Below are 15326 nucleotides of genomic sequence, written 5' to 3' on the forward strand. Positions count from 1 at the left end.
GTTTTCAGTAATTTTTTTCTAGTTTTTTTTAAAGGTAGAAAATTTTGGTGCCCAGTAATAAGTCAGGCTGTTGGGTAACATTTTTTTGATATTCAGTTTCAAATAAAAAAACCCGACACAATGTGGTTTCCAAAAATTAAAAGATTTGGGGGTTTGCATTGAAAAACTGGGAGGGAAGGGGAGGGAATGGCTGGAAATTTTGACATTTTTTAAAATTCTTGTGAAAAAAATTGGTATTTTCCAGCCAGTCCTTGTCTTATTATTAATATTTATTTGTATTGCAGTAGGTTTAGAGGCCGCAGATGAGCCTAGCCCTGAACAAACACAAAGAGCAGGTATCTGTCCCAAAGCGCTCACAGTCTGAGTATCCAGTGGAAAATCCCATCCTCTGTAGGAAAGAACATTCTGGATATTCACAGAGACAAATCAGTTTTCAAGGACCTTTTGGCGGCCTGGCCAATCCTGACACTGAACAATCAGGAGTTCAGGCCCCCCACCAAATCATGCAATTATCTTAAAAACAAGAAATGTGGGGTGTTTCTGTGGCCTATGGTTTCTGAGTGTTGAGCCTCACACACTCAGGTCATGTTTCCAAGCTTTTCTCCCCAACCAGGAGAGCTAGAAACAAGGGCTGCACAAAGGTTTTTGGGGAGATAGGCAGAACTCTGAAGGGAGGCCCCAGATGAGGGGTGGCTTGGGAGCAAGCCTGTTTTGCGCTCATCCTGCAGCGGTGGCTCCCATCCTGTGGGGCTGGAGCTGTGTCGTGAACTAGAGGCAGCTGGGCAAAACCTGGGCAGGACGCAATGCCACTTGGTTTGGATACCCTCTCAAATAGGGGATTTCCAGGGCAAACTAAACGTCCCTTTCCCCTCCCTGCCATCCCAAGGCAGCACTGGTAGAAGCTGATTTTTCCAAAAAGCAAGCTTCTCTTGTCATCACAGGACTCCAGGAGCTGGGACTTTGAGGAAAACATCCTATCACATTGAGAGAGTTGGCCATGCTGCTACTCCAGGCAACAATAGAGGGACTGGAGATAATGTCCCCCTCCCAGCCGTATCTGTTGGTTTCAGAGTATTTACATAGGGTGACTATATGTCACTTTTTTGACCAGGACAGTCTGTTTTTAAGCCCTTTCCTGGCTGTCCCAACTTCTCTGGCAAAAGTGGGCATTTGTCCTATTTGCTCTTGCCAACTTGATCATCAAGAGCAAATGGGACAAATGCCCCCGATACCCACAGGGGAGAGGGGTGGAGAAGAGGAGGGACACAGCAAGTGGTGAGGAGTGTGGGTGCGGCTGATGGTGGAAAAACCCAGGGGACAGGGAGCCTACCCCAGGAGAAACTTCACCACTTCGTCCATGCAAGTGGCCATACCAGCCCCATGCGGGGGAGGCAGGGTTTGGGCAAGGGGCAGGCAGGGCTCGGGCCAGCCCTCCGCTGGGGGAGGGGGAGGACTAGCCCCACACGGTGTCCTATTTTCCCTTTGGGAAATATGGTCACCTTATATTTGCAGGCAGCGTGGGTGAAATGTTCACATTTTTACTCTGCAACCACCAGGGCTACAAAACGCTCTTTCTCTTTGCAGGGGGAGTCCCCTGTGATTGCGTGACTCCAGGAGCTGGGGATTCCACCATAAACCCCCGCAATGGCGCAATGGCGCACACTTGCCCCAAATCGGGAAGCTGAAGGGTTAAAAAGCGTGGAGGAGGCGCCTAAATCTTTCGGTGCCTGGGGAAAGCAGGCCGTGTTTACAGAGGGACGGAAAATGGAGGGATCTTCCTGTGCCAGCCCCTCCCTGCCCCCCCCGGACACCTGGGTCCCTCCGGAGCTGGCTTGGGCGTACGGGGGCGAATCCCCCTCTGAGCGCAGGAGGAGAAACAGCTGCCGAGGCAGGAAATCGGGGGCGGCAGGGCCAGGGGTGGGGATCGGAGCCCAACCGGGGCTGGAACCGGAAACCCCCCCAGCTGAGCCAGGTCCGGGGCTGCAGGAGAGCTCTGGGGCAGTGGGCTCAGTCTATTAGGAAGCAAAGCAGTGGCGCTGGCTGGAGATGGGAAAATTGTGAATGATGATGGTGCAGCGAAGGCAGAAGGGCTCAATGGGCATTTCTGCTCTGCCTTTGGAAAGACGCTTCATGGAGTATTGTAATTGTATGGTATGTAGAACTGCCAGGGGTGCCGTTTTGTCCAGTCGAAAAGGGGACCGGACACTCAACATCCGGTTATCGGTGTAACCGCAATCGCACAGAGGGCAGCAAGAGCAGCAGCTACTGGTACCTGGAGGAGCTGCTCAGCTGTTGACGGAGAGAAGTGGTTCCAGCCTCCAGCAGATTGAAGTAGGTTGGGTACTGGGGCTGCCCAGAAGGGGATCTTGTCTGCCCCTCCCTCAGCCCCTTGCTCCGGGGACCGCCTGCCCCCCTGCCCTGCTGGGCCCCAGTTGCCCCAGCTCCTTACTCTGGGGACTGACTTTTCTGAGCCAGAGCCCCACAGCTGTGCCCTGATTGAGCAGCCAGGCTTCCTATCAGCTCCTCCTAGCCTGGCTCTGCAGGTGGCAGGTGAGTGGGGGAGGGGGGCAAGCAATGGGGGGGGGGAAAGGAATGAGGGGGGAGGCTTGTGGAAGAAGCGGTCCCTCACTCTGAGGACCGACCCCACCTCCTGCTGTGCCCTGATTGTCCCCACCCCGGCCCCTTGCTCTGGGGACTGTCCTCCACCCCACTGTGCCACGATTGATTTCTCTGACACAACACTCAGCAAAGATTTGAACAACAGATGCCATGTGGTAAGAGTCAACATAGTCCAGAAAAATGAAGATGATCCCTGAGAATCACCTTTATGACAGAACTTTGTACTCTAAGGAATGCCAGGTAACTGATATGTAAATATTAACATTGTCTGTGACAGGTTTCAGAGTAGCAGCCGTGTTAGTCTGTATTCGCAAAAAGAAAAGGAGTACTTGTGGCACCTTAGAGACTAACAAATTTATTAGAGCATAAGCTTTTGTGAGCTACAGCTCACTTCATCAGATGCATTTGGTGGAAAAAACAGAGGAGAGATGTATATACACACACAGAGAACATGAAACAATGGGTTTATCATACACACTGTAAGGAGAGTGATCACTTAAGATAAGCCATCACCAGCAGCGGGGGGGGAGGGGGGGAAGGAGGAAAACCTTTCATGGTGACAAGCATGGTAGGCTAATTCCAGCAGTTAACAAGAATATCAGAGGAACAGTGGGGGGTGGGGTGGGGGGGGGAAGAAATACCATGGGGAAATAGTTTTACTTTGTGTAATGACTCATCCATTCCCAGTCTCTATTCAAGCCTAAGTTAATTGTATCCAGTTTGCAAATTAATTCCAATTCAGCAGTCTCTCGTTGGAGTCTGTTTTTGAAGCTTTTTTGTTGAAGGATAGCCACTCTTAGGTCTGTAATCGAGTGACCAGAGAGATTGAAGTGTTCTCCAACTGGTTTTTGAATGTTATAATTCTTGACGTCTGATTTGTGTCCATTCATTCTTTTACGTAGAGACTGTCCAGTTTGGCCAATGTACATGGCAGAGGGGCATTGCTGGCACATGATGGCATATATCACATTGGTAGATGCGCAGGTGAATGAGCCTCTGATAGTGTGGCTGATGTGATTAGGCCCTATGATGGTATCCCCTGAATAGATATGTGGACAGAGTTGGCAACGGGCTTTGTTGCAAGGATAGGTTCCTGGGTTAGTGGTTCTGTTGTGTGGTGTGTGGTTGCTGGTGAGTATTTGCTTCAGATTGGGGGGTTGTCTGTAAGCAAGGACTGGCCTGTCTCCCAAGATCTGTGGGAGTGATGGGTCGTCCTTCAGGATAGGTTGTAGATCCTTGATGATGCGTTGGAGAGGTTTTAGTTGGGGGCTGAAGGTGATGGCTAGTGGCGTTCTGTTATTTTCTTTGTTGGGCCTGTCCTGTAGTAGGTGACTTCTGGGTACTCTTCTGGCTCTGTCAATCTGTTTCTTCACTTCAGCAGGTGGGTATTGTAGTTGTAGGAATGCATGATAGAGATCTTGTAGGTGTTTGTCTCTGTCTGAGGGGTTGGAGCAAATGCGGTTATATCGTAGATCTTGGCTGTAGACAATGGATCGAGTGGTATGATCTGGATGAAAGCTAGAGGCATGTAGGTAGGAATAGCGGTCAGTAGGTTTCCGATATAGGGTGGTGTTTATGTGACCATCGCTTATTAGCACCGTAGTGTCCTGGAAGTGGATCTCTGTTTGCTGTAGAGGATGTAGAGGTTGCTGTAGAAGATACAGACAGACATCATCTTCCTCTCCAAATGCAAACAGATGGACATCATACCAAAAGGACTGAAAGTAAAAAATCCATTACAATCTACATACCACACAGACTATGCTGACAGCTTGTGCCACATACTCTCAAAGAAACTGCGGAACCACCTGATCAACATCCTCTACAGCAAACAGGGAAAGATTAAGAATGAGCTCTCAAAACTGGATACTCTCATAAAGAACCAACCTTCCACACAAACTTCCTCGTGGCTGGACTTTACAAAAACTAGACAAGCCATTTACAACACACACTTTGCTTCTCTACAAAAGAAAAAAGGACACTAAGCTATCTAAACTACTATATGCCACAAGGGGCCACAACAATGGTTCCTGTAACCCACCTACCAATATTGTTAATCTATCCAACTATACTCTTAGCCCAGCAGAAGAATCTGTCCTATCTCGGGGCCTCTCCTTTTGCCCCTCCACCCCCACGAACATGATACAGTTCTGTGGTGACCTAGAATCCTATTTTCGACGTCTCAGACTCAAGGAATATTTCCAACACACCTCTGACCAACATATTAACCCACAGAGACCTTCCTGCCTACACTACAAAAAGAAGGATTCTGGGTGGACTCCTCCTGAAGGTCGAAACAGCAGCCTGGATTTCTACATAGAGTGCTTCCGCCGACGTGCACGAGCTGAAATTGTGGAAAAGCAGCATCGCTTACCCCATAACCTCAGCCATGCAGAACACAGTGTCATCCACAGCCTCAGAAACAACTCTGACATCATAATCAAAAAGGCTGACAAAGGAGGTGCTATCGTCATCATGAATAGGTCGGAGTATGAACAAGAGGCTACTAGGCAGCTCTCAAACACCACTTTCTACAAGCCATTACCCTCTGATCCCACTGAGAGTTACCAAAAGAAACTACAGCATTTGCTCAAGAAACTCCCTGAAAAAGCACAAGAACAAATCCGCACAGACACACCCCTAGAACCCCGACCTGGGGTATTCTATCTGCTACCCAAGATCCATAAACCTGGAAATCCTGGACGCTCCATCATCTCAGGCATTGGCACCCTGACAGCAGGATTGTCTGGCTATGTAGACTCCCTCCTCAGGCCCTTCGTTACCAGCACTCCCAGCTATCTTCGAGACACCACTGACTTCCTGAGGAAACTACAGTCCATTGGTGATCTTCCTAAAAACGCCATCCTAGCCACTATGGATGTAGAAGCCTCTACACCAACATTCCACACAAAGATGGACTACAAGCCATCAGGAACAGTATCCCCGATACTGTCACAGCTAACCTGGTGGCTGAACTTTGTGACTTTGTCCTCACCCATAACTATTTCACATTTGGGGACAATGTATACCTTCAAATCAGCGGCACTGCGATGGGTACCCGCACGGCCCCACAGTATGCCAACATTTTTATGGCTGACTTAGAACAACGCTTCCTCAGCTCTCGTCCCCTAATGCCCCTACTCTACTTGCGCTACATTGATGACATCTTCATCATCTGGACCCATGGAAAAGAAGCTCTTGAGGAATTCCACCATGATTTCAACAATTTCCATCCCACCATCAACCTCAGCCTGGACCAGTCCACACAAGAGATCCACTTCCAGGACACTAAGGTGCTAATAACCGATGGTCACATAAACACCACCCTATATCGGAAACCTACTGACCGCTATTCCTACCTACATGCCTCTAGCTTTCATCCAGATCATACCACTCGATCCATTGTCTACAGCCAAGATCTACGATATAACCGCATTTGCTCCAACCCCTCAGACAGAGACAAACACCTACAAGATCATAGACCTTTTTGAGGATGCAGACGAAACATCAGAGGCAATTGCAAACAACTTAAAAAGTTGTCTTCAAAATGCCGGTCTGAGACATAATAAAATTGTGGCGTATGGAGCAGACAATACATCTGTTAATTTTGGAAAACACAAGTCTGTTTTTGTGCACCTAAAATGAATGTTGGATTTACCAAACCTTGTGCCAGGGCATTGCAGTGCTCACATACTAAACAATGCGGCGAAACATGGCTTGAAAATGCTCTCTTATGATGTAGAGCACTTGGTCATCAATGTTTTCAGTGAATTCTCATCCAGTGAAAAGAATATTAGTGAACTTAAAGAGTTCTTTGACTTCATGGGGACAGAATATTCAGAAATCTTACCCCATATATCTACACGTTTTCTGATCCTTTTCACTGCAGTAGACAGGTTACTGAAGAATTGGCCAGCACTCAAATCTTACTTTGTGAGCAAAGGAGAGGAAAATGTGTGCCGTGCAATATGGGCCTTCCTTTCTGAGCAAGAGCATGCAGTGTCCAACGATGAAAGTCTTACACTTCCCGAGCTGTACATCTATTTTGTGCACAACATTATGAGCCAATTTAACAATACCATAAAGGTTCTTGAGAGTGATTACGTTGAGGTAACTGAACTGTATACTAAATTCAACAAGCTGAGGAGAGAGATTCAGAATCGACAAGAGAGAGCATTCTATGGGTACAAGGTGACACAGTTCTTGAAGAAACTACCACCTAACAAGCAGAATAAATTTGTTGGAGATGCCCAACGGGCTTACACACGCATGGTACAGTACCTGGAAAAGTGGTTTGATTTCAGTGAAAACTCTTTCTATAAGTTGTGTGTGCCCCTCAATCTGGACAGACCTCTTGAGCTAGACGAATTGACTGCAAGCTTGGACATTCAAGTGGACGGAGATGAACTATTTACAGAAATGTGTACGCTGAATGATGTGCTACCGATGCTAAAGAGTTTGACAAATTATGCTGAATCGACACTGCATTGGCAGCAACAAGAACACCAAAATGTCTCCGAGGTGTGGGTAGAATTCTTTAAGCGCTGCGAGGCCCCAAACTTACTTAAAATTGTGCAGCATGTGCTTGCTACACCACCCAGCAACACATTTGTGGAAGGCATTTTCAGTGTTATGAAGAACCAACAAAAGGAACCAACAAAAGGAATCGGCTCCAAGTGGACGTGGCAAAAGCTGAGCTATTTGTGCACTTCAACTATCAAATGACATGTGCCGAGTTTGCTGGATTTTTGAAGACAGAAGCGACTAAGGAGCTTGTGGCAGCAGCAAGAAAATATCAGAAGTATAAATTTAAACAGTTTTTAAGTTGCTATTCTCATGAAAGTTCTTTGTGGCTGTACTAGGGAGTTTCTTGCACTGTTTTTGTTTTTTAACATCTCGTGAAGTATAAAGAAGATATAAAGTTTGTATGAAAGATTATACATTATACAGCATCTGGTGACGTCCAAAAATTTACAACTTGGCACCTAACCATATATTAAAGCACACACAGAAAAGCAACCTGGTTTTCAGAGGTTTTGTGGGTGCTCAGCACCACTGAAAACCTACTTAGCTTTATGAAAGTGTCCAATTGAGGTGCCTAATTTTAGACGGTGAAATTTGAAAGGTTTTGCCTATGTCCTTTAGACTTGATAAGTGATTAGGTTTCAGTAGAACAGAATGGATAAACGTATAATGTTTTTTGTTATGCCTGGAAACATTTAAATTAAACATCTACCTTGGGTTTATGCAAATACTATTGCACAGATCAGATCAAAGAATAAAATCTCACCATCATTTTCCTCTGTACTATGTTACCAAACTCTAATTTAATTATAAGTCAGTGGGGAGATTAAGGCCATATCCACACTAGAGACGTTACAATGGCATAGCTATACCGATGCAACTGTGCCGGTGTAAGATCTCTTGTGTAGCCACTCTGTGCTGATGGGAGAGAGCTCTCCCGCCAACATAGAGCACTCTACCACTTATGCCAGCGAAATTTATGTCACTCGGGGGGGTGGTTTTTTTCCACATCCTTGAGCAACATAAGTTTTGCTGACATATGTGGTAGTGTAGCCTTAGTGAAATCAGGAAAAGCTCAGTACAGTGGGACACTGAAGAGAGAGAATGGGAAAGGGGAGTGTTAAAAGGCTCCGCGGGTGCTAACTATGCTTTTTTTTCTGAACCAGAGCCCAGCCGCTGTCCCCCGATTGGGCAGACGGGCAGGCTCCATGTGAGCTTCTCCCAGCCCAGCTCTGCGGGTGGCAGGTGAGTCCTCGGGGTGGAGAGGCAGAGTGAGTGATGGAGGGTGGGAGGGGGAGAGAAGTAAGGGGGAAGAGGCAGGGTAGGGAGCGGAGCCTTATGGAAGAGGCGGATCATCAGGGGTGGGGCAGGGGTGCCCGGTTTTTAGCCATTGGAAAGTTGGAAACCCTGATCGTATGACAATGATGGAATACTTTCTAGACTGTTAGTAACCAAGGAGGACGTTAAAAAAAATGAGTAGGAATAAATTTTTAAAAGTCAGCAGGCCCAGATAGCTTACACTCAGAGGTCCTGAAACAGGTGAGTGAGGAGATCTGTGGCCTGCTGTTGTTCATTTTTAATACGTCTTGGAATACTGGGGAAAATCCAGAAGACTGCAAGAGAGCCAATGACGTGCCAATATTTAAAAAGGGCAAGTAGGACAACCTGGGTTACCCTGACATCAACCCTAGGCAGAATAATGGAATGGAAAATAATGTCAGATAAAGAATTAAAGGATGGGATTATATCTAAGGCAAGTCATCATGGTTTTTTGTTGAAAATGGGTCTTGTCAAACAAAACTGATTTCATTCTTTAATGAGATTACAAGTTTGGTCAAAAAAGATAACTGCATAGATGTAATAGACGTATACTTCAGTAAAAGGTATTTGATTTCGTGCTGTCCAACATTCTGACTTAAAATTCAGCCTATATCATATCCGTAAATTACACACTAAGTGGATTAAAAACTGGCTGGCTGATAGATCTCAGTCATTAATGGAGAACCCTTATTGAATGACGGTGTTCCTCGTGGGGTTCTGCAGGCATTGGTCCAGCACTTTTATTTCATTAATGATCTGGAAGTAAATACAAAATCACTGCTGATAAAATATGCAGGTGACTCAAAGATTGGCGAGTGATAAATAATGAGGACAGAATTATTATACAGAGTGATCTGGATTTCAGTCAAGCCAAATGCAAAGTTATACATCTAGGAACAAGGAAGGCAGGCCTTGTCCAGAATGAGGAACTGTATCCTGGAAAGCAGTGACTTTGGAAAGGATTTATGGGTCAGTGGACGAGCAACTCAACATGAGCTCCCAGTGTGATGCTGTGGCAAAAAGGGCTAATGCGACCCTTGGATGTATAAACAGGAGAGGAGCAGGGAAGTGGTTTCACCTGTGTATATGGCATTGGTGAGACTGATACTGGGATGTTGCAGCCAGTTCTGGTGTCAGTGTTTTTAAAAGGGTGTTGAAAAAATTGGAGAGGGTGCAGAGAAGAGCTCCAAAAATGATTTAATGGCTGCAAAAAATGCCGTTGAGTGAGAGGTTAGGGCTTGCCTAGACACGTAAATAATCCAGAATAAGGTGGTATATGTGGGGGGTGGTGGGTGAACATAAAACGGATTAACTATTGATTAAGTCTATGTGTGGACACTCTTATTCCAGAGTTAGCTCAATCCACTTGTGTCCAGGGTTGGGATAGCAGGATGGCTGCAGATTGGGAATGAGGGGCATTGGCAGAGCTGTGTCTGGGGGAAGCTTTGACAGATGCAGACTGGCTCAAGCCAGGACTATTGGCCTCTCTCTCCCATAAACCCCTGCAGCACCCCCTGCTGGCCCTGGAGTCTGTGTCCCCTCCATATCTCAGTGGGATATTCCCTGCCATCTCCCCTCTCAGACCCAACTCTTCCTAGAGGGTCCCAAGCCCCAGCTCCACGTTGACATGTTTGGCTCTTTCCCAGGTCGTGGTGGGTGCGAACGTCAAGGAAGAGAATTCAGAGAAGATGGCATCCCCTGGGGCATTATGGGAATATCCTGGCTTCCAGATGAAGTGGCTGCAGCCCCATCCTGAGTGTGTATCCCAGGATGCGGGACAGGGTGAACCTCCAGGACCCCAGAACAATACACCACATATCCCCAGAGAGGCACCCCAGCCCCTCCAGGAAATAGGTAATAAGCTGGGTATGGGGCAGAATGTGGGGGGCTGACAAGGGACAGGGAGAGGTGTGTCCAGAGCTGGGCATATGGAGGGCATAGGCTGATTCGGGCAGGCTGCAATGCTGTGGCCACATTGTGGACAATTCAGTGGTCTGCTGGTATCAGTGCAGGGAGGGGATGTAACTGATCAGCCCCGTGCCCCACCCCTGAGCAGGGAGTCTCCCCCTTTGTCTGAGTTACAGCAGCACCCCCAACAGGATCAGGGCCCTATCATGCTAGGCATCGCACAGACACACCGTGACCGAGATTGGGGACCTTGTTGCGCTGGGCATTGCACGGACACATAGCAACCAAGCCTGAGCCCCTGTCGTGCTAGGCACAGATACAGAACGACCAAGATTCGGGCCCCGTCGTGCCAGGCACTGCACAGACACAGTCCCTGCCCTGAAAAGCTTAGGTCTAAACAGACAAAAGTTGGGAGGGGAAACAGAGGCACAGTGACGTACCCAGGGTCAAAGAGCAGCTCCGTGGTGGTAGAGCCAGAAATTGAACCCAGGTATTCTGAGTCCCACCCCACTACCTGCCCCGTTATGCCAGGCTGCATCTCCCCTGCCTTCCCTCCCAATTACCCCTATGTGGCCCAGTCCTCTCACAGCCCCTCCTTGTCTCCAGCCACCCTGGATTCTGCCCTCGCTGCAGAGTGGAGTCCTGGGCGCTGGGGCCGTCGCTCGCTCTCGTCAGCCTCCAGCTGAGCCGTATCCAGCTCTGTTTCCTTCTGTCAGCATTTCCAGCGCTGCTGCCTGAGCTCAACTCCTCTCCCGCACCTGCGACGGAGATGGGGCAAGGGTCCCTGGAGCAGCCAGCACTGAGAGGGGAGTCCCGGGGGCTGCAGGGGCCCATGCAGTTTGAGGACGTGGCTGTGACCTTCACGGAGGCGGAGTGGGAGCTGCTGGACGAGGAGCAGAGGGAGCTGTACAGGGACGTCATGCTGGAGAACTATTGGAGCCTCCAGTCGCTGGGTAAGGGGCTGTGCGTCTCGGGGGAAGGTCTGGGCCAGCTCCTGGTGCTTGGGATCCTGGTGCCCGGGAAGCCAGCAGCCCAGGGAGAATCTGAAGGAGTTTGGTATGTTTTTAGTTTGTCCCAGAGGAGTTGAGGTGATGGGATCCTAGCCTGTAAGCACCAACACAGGGAGGGGACTGCTGGGAAGAGAGGGCTCTTTAACAAAAGGCAGGGTCTGACTGGGAGCAGACGGGAGATGAATTCTGGCTGGGAATTGGGGATCAGTGTTTATCTGGGAGGGGAATGAACCACAGAGAGCTCCCCTCAGGACAGGGTGGATTCTCCCTCACTGGGAGTCTGTCAGTGGAGATGGGGCATCTCTGTCCCAAAGCCCTGCTCCAGCTCAGCCAGGAGTTACTGAGCCGGAGGCAGGAATCGCTGGGAGAGATTCTCTGGCCGGGTTAGCCAGGAGGCCGGGCTGGATGGGCACATTCTTCGATTCCCTTTATTTCTATGGGGTCAGCCCCCTGGTGCCTAGTGCGCAGCGCCTGCTACAGAGATGCTGTCACTTCCTATCTAAAAGGAGATCCAGGAATGGACCTGCCTGGTGCAAATCCCTTCATGGGAGCTGCCACATCTGCCTGTCCTTGTTCTTGGGGATGGGCTCTCGTACCGGCCCTTGGCCAGGCTGCTGTCGGTGTAGGGGAGAAAGGAGGCACTACCCTGCCCAGCCCCTGCTGCCACTACACACCCACAGCCTCCCTGAGAACATAGCTTCCCTGTGCATGCCCTGATCTCAGGCTCTCCAGCAGGAGTCACCCTTCCCAGCAGGTCCCAGATGCCGCTTCCCTCCCATGGGGATCACACCTCCCCCGCTGCTGAGAATCCCACCCTGTCACCTCTGTCCTTTCTCTGCCTCGCACACAGGGTTCCACGTTCCCAAGCCAGATGTAATCTCCTGCATGGAGCAAGGGCAGGTGCCGTGGGTCCCGGATCCCCTGCCCACCCCTAAAAGGTGCCACACTACAGGTAAAACATTGGATCAACTCGGACCCACCATAATCCCGAACACAGAACTGGGATGCAGTTCTCCCACTCGTATTCCGTTCCCAGCTGATCCCTCCGGAGAGACCATCATGTCCCCAGCCGCCTTTCTGCAGCTAGCAGCGCCAGCCCCTCTGCCAAGGGGTGTTGTAACTAAATCAGAGTGACATTTTTTGGACAAATATGATTTTCACTAAAAAAAAAAATGCATTTTTGTGGCTCCAAAACTATTCCTGAATTTGGGTTGAATTCAATTAGTAGTTTCAGCTGGAAAAAAAAAAAAACCATGGGAAACACTTAAAAAAACCTCTAAAGGTTTTGAGGTGACTATTTTGAAATGTTTCGTTTCTTCTTTTCTGAAGTTTGTCCAGTTTAAAAAAAAAAAAGAAAAGGGTGAAAAACACCCAAAAACAACTGAATTGAAACAAAACACTTTAAAAAAAAAAAATCTATGTTATGCCAGCCAAAAGGTTTCTGTAGATCTGAAACCAAATTTTTTCAAGTTCTCCAGTTTGATCGAAAAATTTGGAAAAAACCTAATTTTGGTTCAAAACTAAAACACTTTTTTGTGGGGGGGATTTTTTGGTTGAGCCTGTGAACTACAAAATCAGTTATTCACTCAGCTCTAATTATAGTCTAAGAACTTTGGTTCCATGGTTGGGCAGGCAAATTTGCAGGAAAATTTTTCGACACAGTTTGGAGAGTATCAGGGACCGTCTGAGCACAAAGCCAGGAAGCAGCTACTCGATGGGGATTTCTGAGCTGTGTCTAACAGCTCAATCTCTGTCCCCCACAAAAATGGCATGCCACGTCCCCTTCAAATTATTATAGTATGGTTAACTTCAGATCAGGGCCCCGTTGTGCCCAGGTGCTGCATAGACATACAGTTCCTGAGATCGGGACCCCATTGCACTGAGCGCTGCCCAGACACACAGTGAGAGACAGTCCCTGTCACAGAGTTTACCCTCTAAATAGAGAATACAAAAGGAAGGATTATTTTTGTTGTTTTATAGGTGGGGGACTGAGCCTGAGAGAGAGAGAGAGAGAGAGAGAGAGTCAGTGCCCTGGCTCACTAGGTGCATTAAAAGAAAGTAACTTGTGCTGGAGCCAATTTATTTATTATTGTGATATTTTGCATGCGCTGTCATTGCAGGGCCCTGTCACTCCAGACATTGCACAAATACTGGACCAGAAGGCAAAGCGCTGCCCTAAGAACTGCAGTCTAAAAATACCACTACCGGAATGGCGCGGGGGGGAAGGGTTGGAATGGCATCAAATATATTGGTCTAGCAGCTGTAATTCCCGAATGCCCCATTCCATGTTTTTTCCATTGGTTTAGGGCAATCCAGGCAGTTTGGCTGAGTCCAGAGAGCTCAGGGGTTTGTGTGTGATTGACCCAAGTAGAATGGAAGGTCAAATAAGGGACAGGAGTTTCTCTGGCCCATTGAGAAGGTCTCAGTTGTGCTCCCCTTCCCTGCCGAGTCCTGCCCCTGCTCTGATAGCAGAGTATAAAATGGCTGGATTTCACTCCAAAACTATGACTTCCACCCTGGGCACTTCAGTTCAGTCTTCTTTGTAGGCAGCCAAAAGGGTATTGCTTTTTATACTATATTCCCCCAGCCCTTTCTCCCAGCATGCTTTGCCATAGACAAGGCTGTTTAGTTGGCTGTCATGGTGGATTGTATTTCCCAGCATGCCTTGTCACAGGTAGGGCTGGTAAAATGGCTGCCATGGTGGATGAAGCTTCCGAGAATGCTTTGCCACAGGCAAGACTACAGAGATGGCCATTATAATGGTGGAAGGTTCCAAGGACAGGGCCGAGTTAGACAACCCCTCACAGCTGGCTTTCCTGTGTTCCAGCCAGCGTCAGGGTCATGAGAGGTGGCAAGGAGCTGAGGTGGTGGCAGTAGGAAGCTCTCGAGAGGGTGGCGCTGCCCCATGTCCCTTCCCCACAGCTGCTGAGCACATGGGAGCAGTGCCACCCATGCCCCAAATGCGGTAAAAGCTTCCTCACCACCTCGGCCCTGCAGATGCATCGGAGGAACCGTTCTGTAGAGAATCCATTCTCGTGCAGGGCCTGCAGGCTGCAGTTCAGCCAGGGTTACAATCTGATCAAGCACCAAGCCCTGCACGGGGGGAGCGCCCCTACTGGTGCCCTGACTGCAGCCAGTTTTGCTGTCAGAGCAACTCCATCATGCACCGTTGCATGGCCCATGCCTGCACCGAGACCACCAAGAGCATCACCGGAAGCTCCAATGTTCTCAAGCACGGGGCCTGCACAGTCGACCGGCCGCATCTTTGCTACCAATGTGGGAATAGCTTTGTCTCCAGGTCCAACCTGCAGGTGCACTGCCTCAGCCACAGAGGGGCGAGGCCCAACAAGTGCCCACAGTGTGGGAAAAGCTTCATCCAGAACTCGCACCTCGCCCAGCACTTGAGAGTCCATATGCCCTGATGGCCCAGGTGGTGGTGGGTGGCCGGCATGGGACGGCACTCACTGCTCACAGACATCAGACACAGTTTAGTAGAAGAAGAAACCTACAACCCTGGCAAGCTGAAATGGGCAGTTCTGTGCTGCGTGGGTCTGCCCGTGAGCCTGCCCTTCAAAGTGAAAACAAAAAGTATTTAAATCATTTTAAAAAAATATTGCATGGGCAGCACTGACTTCAGATACTGGAGGGTAGGTGCGTGCTAGGGCTCCTGGGTGGTAGGGAGGTATTGGGGAAGCTAGAAGGTAGGTGGGTGCTAAGTAGGGTGGATTGGATGGGTACAGGGTGCCTGTGGGAGAGCTGGTGGCTACTTGGAGATAGATGGCATTGGGGGAGGGGTTGAGAGGTGCTGGGGGAGTAGTTGTGTGCTTTCATAGCTGGGTAGTTTGGGGCGTCCTATAGGGCAGACTCTTGGATGTTAGGAATCTCCAGGGATGCTGGAGGGGGTATTAAGGGGGTACCTGGGGGAGCAGTAGAGATGCTAAGGTT

At 48.9% G+C, this 15326-nt stretch overlaps 1 protein-coding gene across 3 annotated transcripts; it reads left to right on the forward strand.

The window, feature by feature from the left end:
- The first annotated feature begins 1741 nt into the window (after positions 1–1741).
- LOC122460774 (zinc finger protein 311-like) lies at positions 1742–14976 on the forward strand. 3 transcript variants are annotated; one of them, XM_043517333.1, is made up of 6 exons: positions 6094–7420; positions 8310–8388; positions 10110–10317; positions 11088–11324; positions 12232–12333; positions 13502–14976. In XM_043517333.1, exons 1-6 carry the CDS (start codon positions 7341–7343, stop codon positions 13558–13560), a joined length of 765 nt encoding a protein of 254 aa, XP_043373268.1. In that variant the 5' UTR covers positions 6094–7340; the 3' UTR covers positions 13561–14976. The 3 variants fall into 3 exon arrangements, with proteins under 3 accessions (XP_043373270.1, XP_043373268.1, XP_043373269.1); XM_043517334.1 differs by having other exon boundaries at positions 6100–7420; positions 14209–14976; XM_043517335.1 differs by lacking the exons at positions 6094–7420; positions 8310–8388 and adding an exon at positions 1742–2151.
- Positions 14977–15326: the final 350 nt, after the last annotated feature.

This window comes from Dermochelys coriacea, chromosome 6 (genome assembly GCF_009764565.3).
Source record: "Dermochelys coriacea isolate rDerCor1 chromosome 6, rDerCor1.pri.v4, whole genome shotgun sequence".
Lineage (NCBI taxonomy): Eukaryota > Metazoa > Chordata > Testudines > Dermochelyidae > Dermochelys > Dermochelys coriacea.

Excerpts from the sequence above, each read along its gene's own strand:
- LOC122460774 (XM_043517333.1), top strand. The coding sequence starts at position 7,341 with ATGACATGTGCCGAGTTTGCTGGATTTTTGAAGACAGAAGCGACTAAG. Across the intron at positions 7,421-8,309 it reads GCAGCAAGAAAATATCAGAA|AGCCCAGCCGCTGTCCCCCG; the intron begins GTATAAATTTAA and ends TTTCTGAACCAG. Across the intron at positions 10,318-11,087 it reads CCAGCCCCTCCAGGAAATAG|CATTTCCAGCGCTGCTGCCT; the intron begins GTAATAAGCTGG and ends TCCTTCTGTCAG.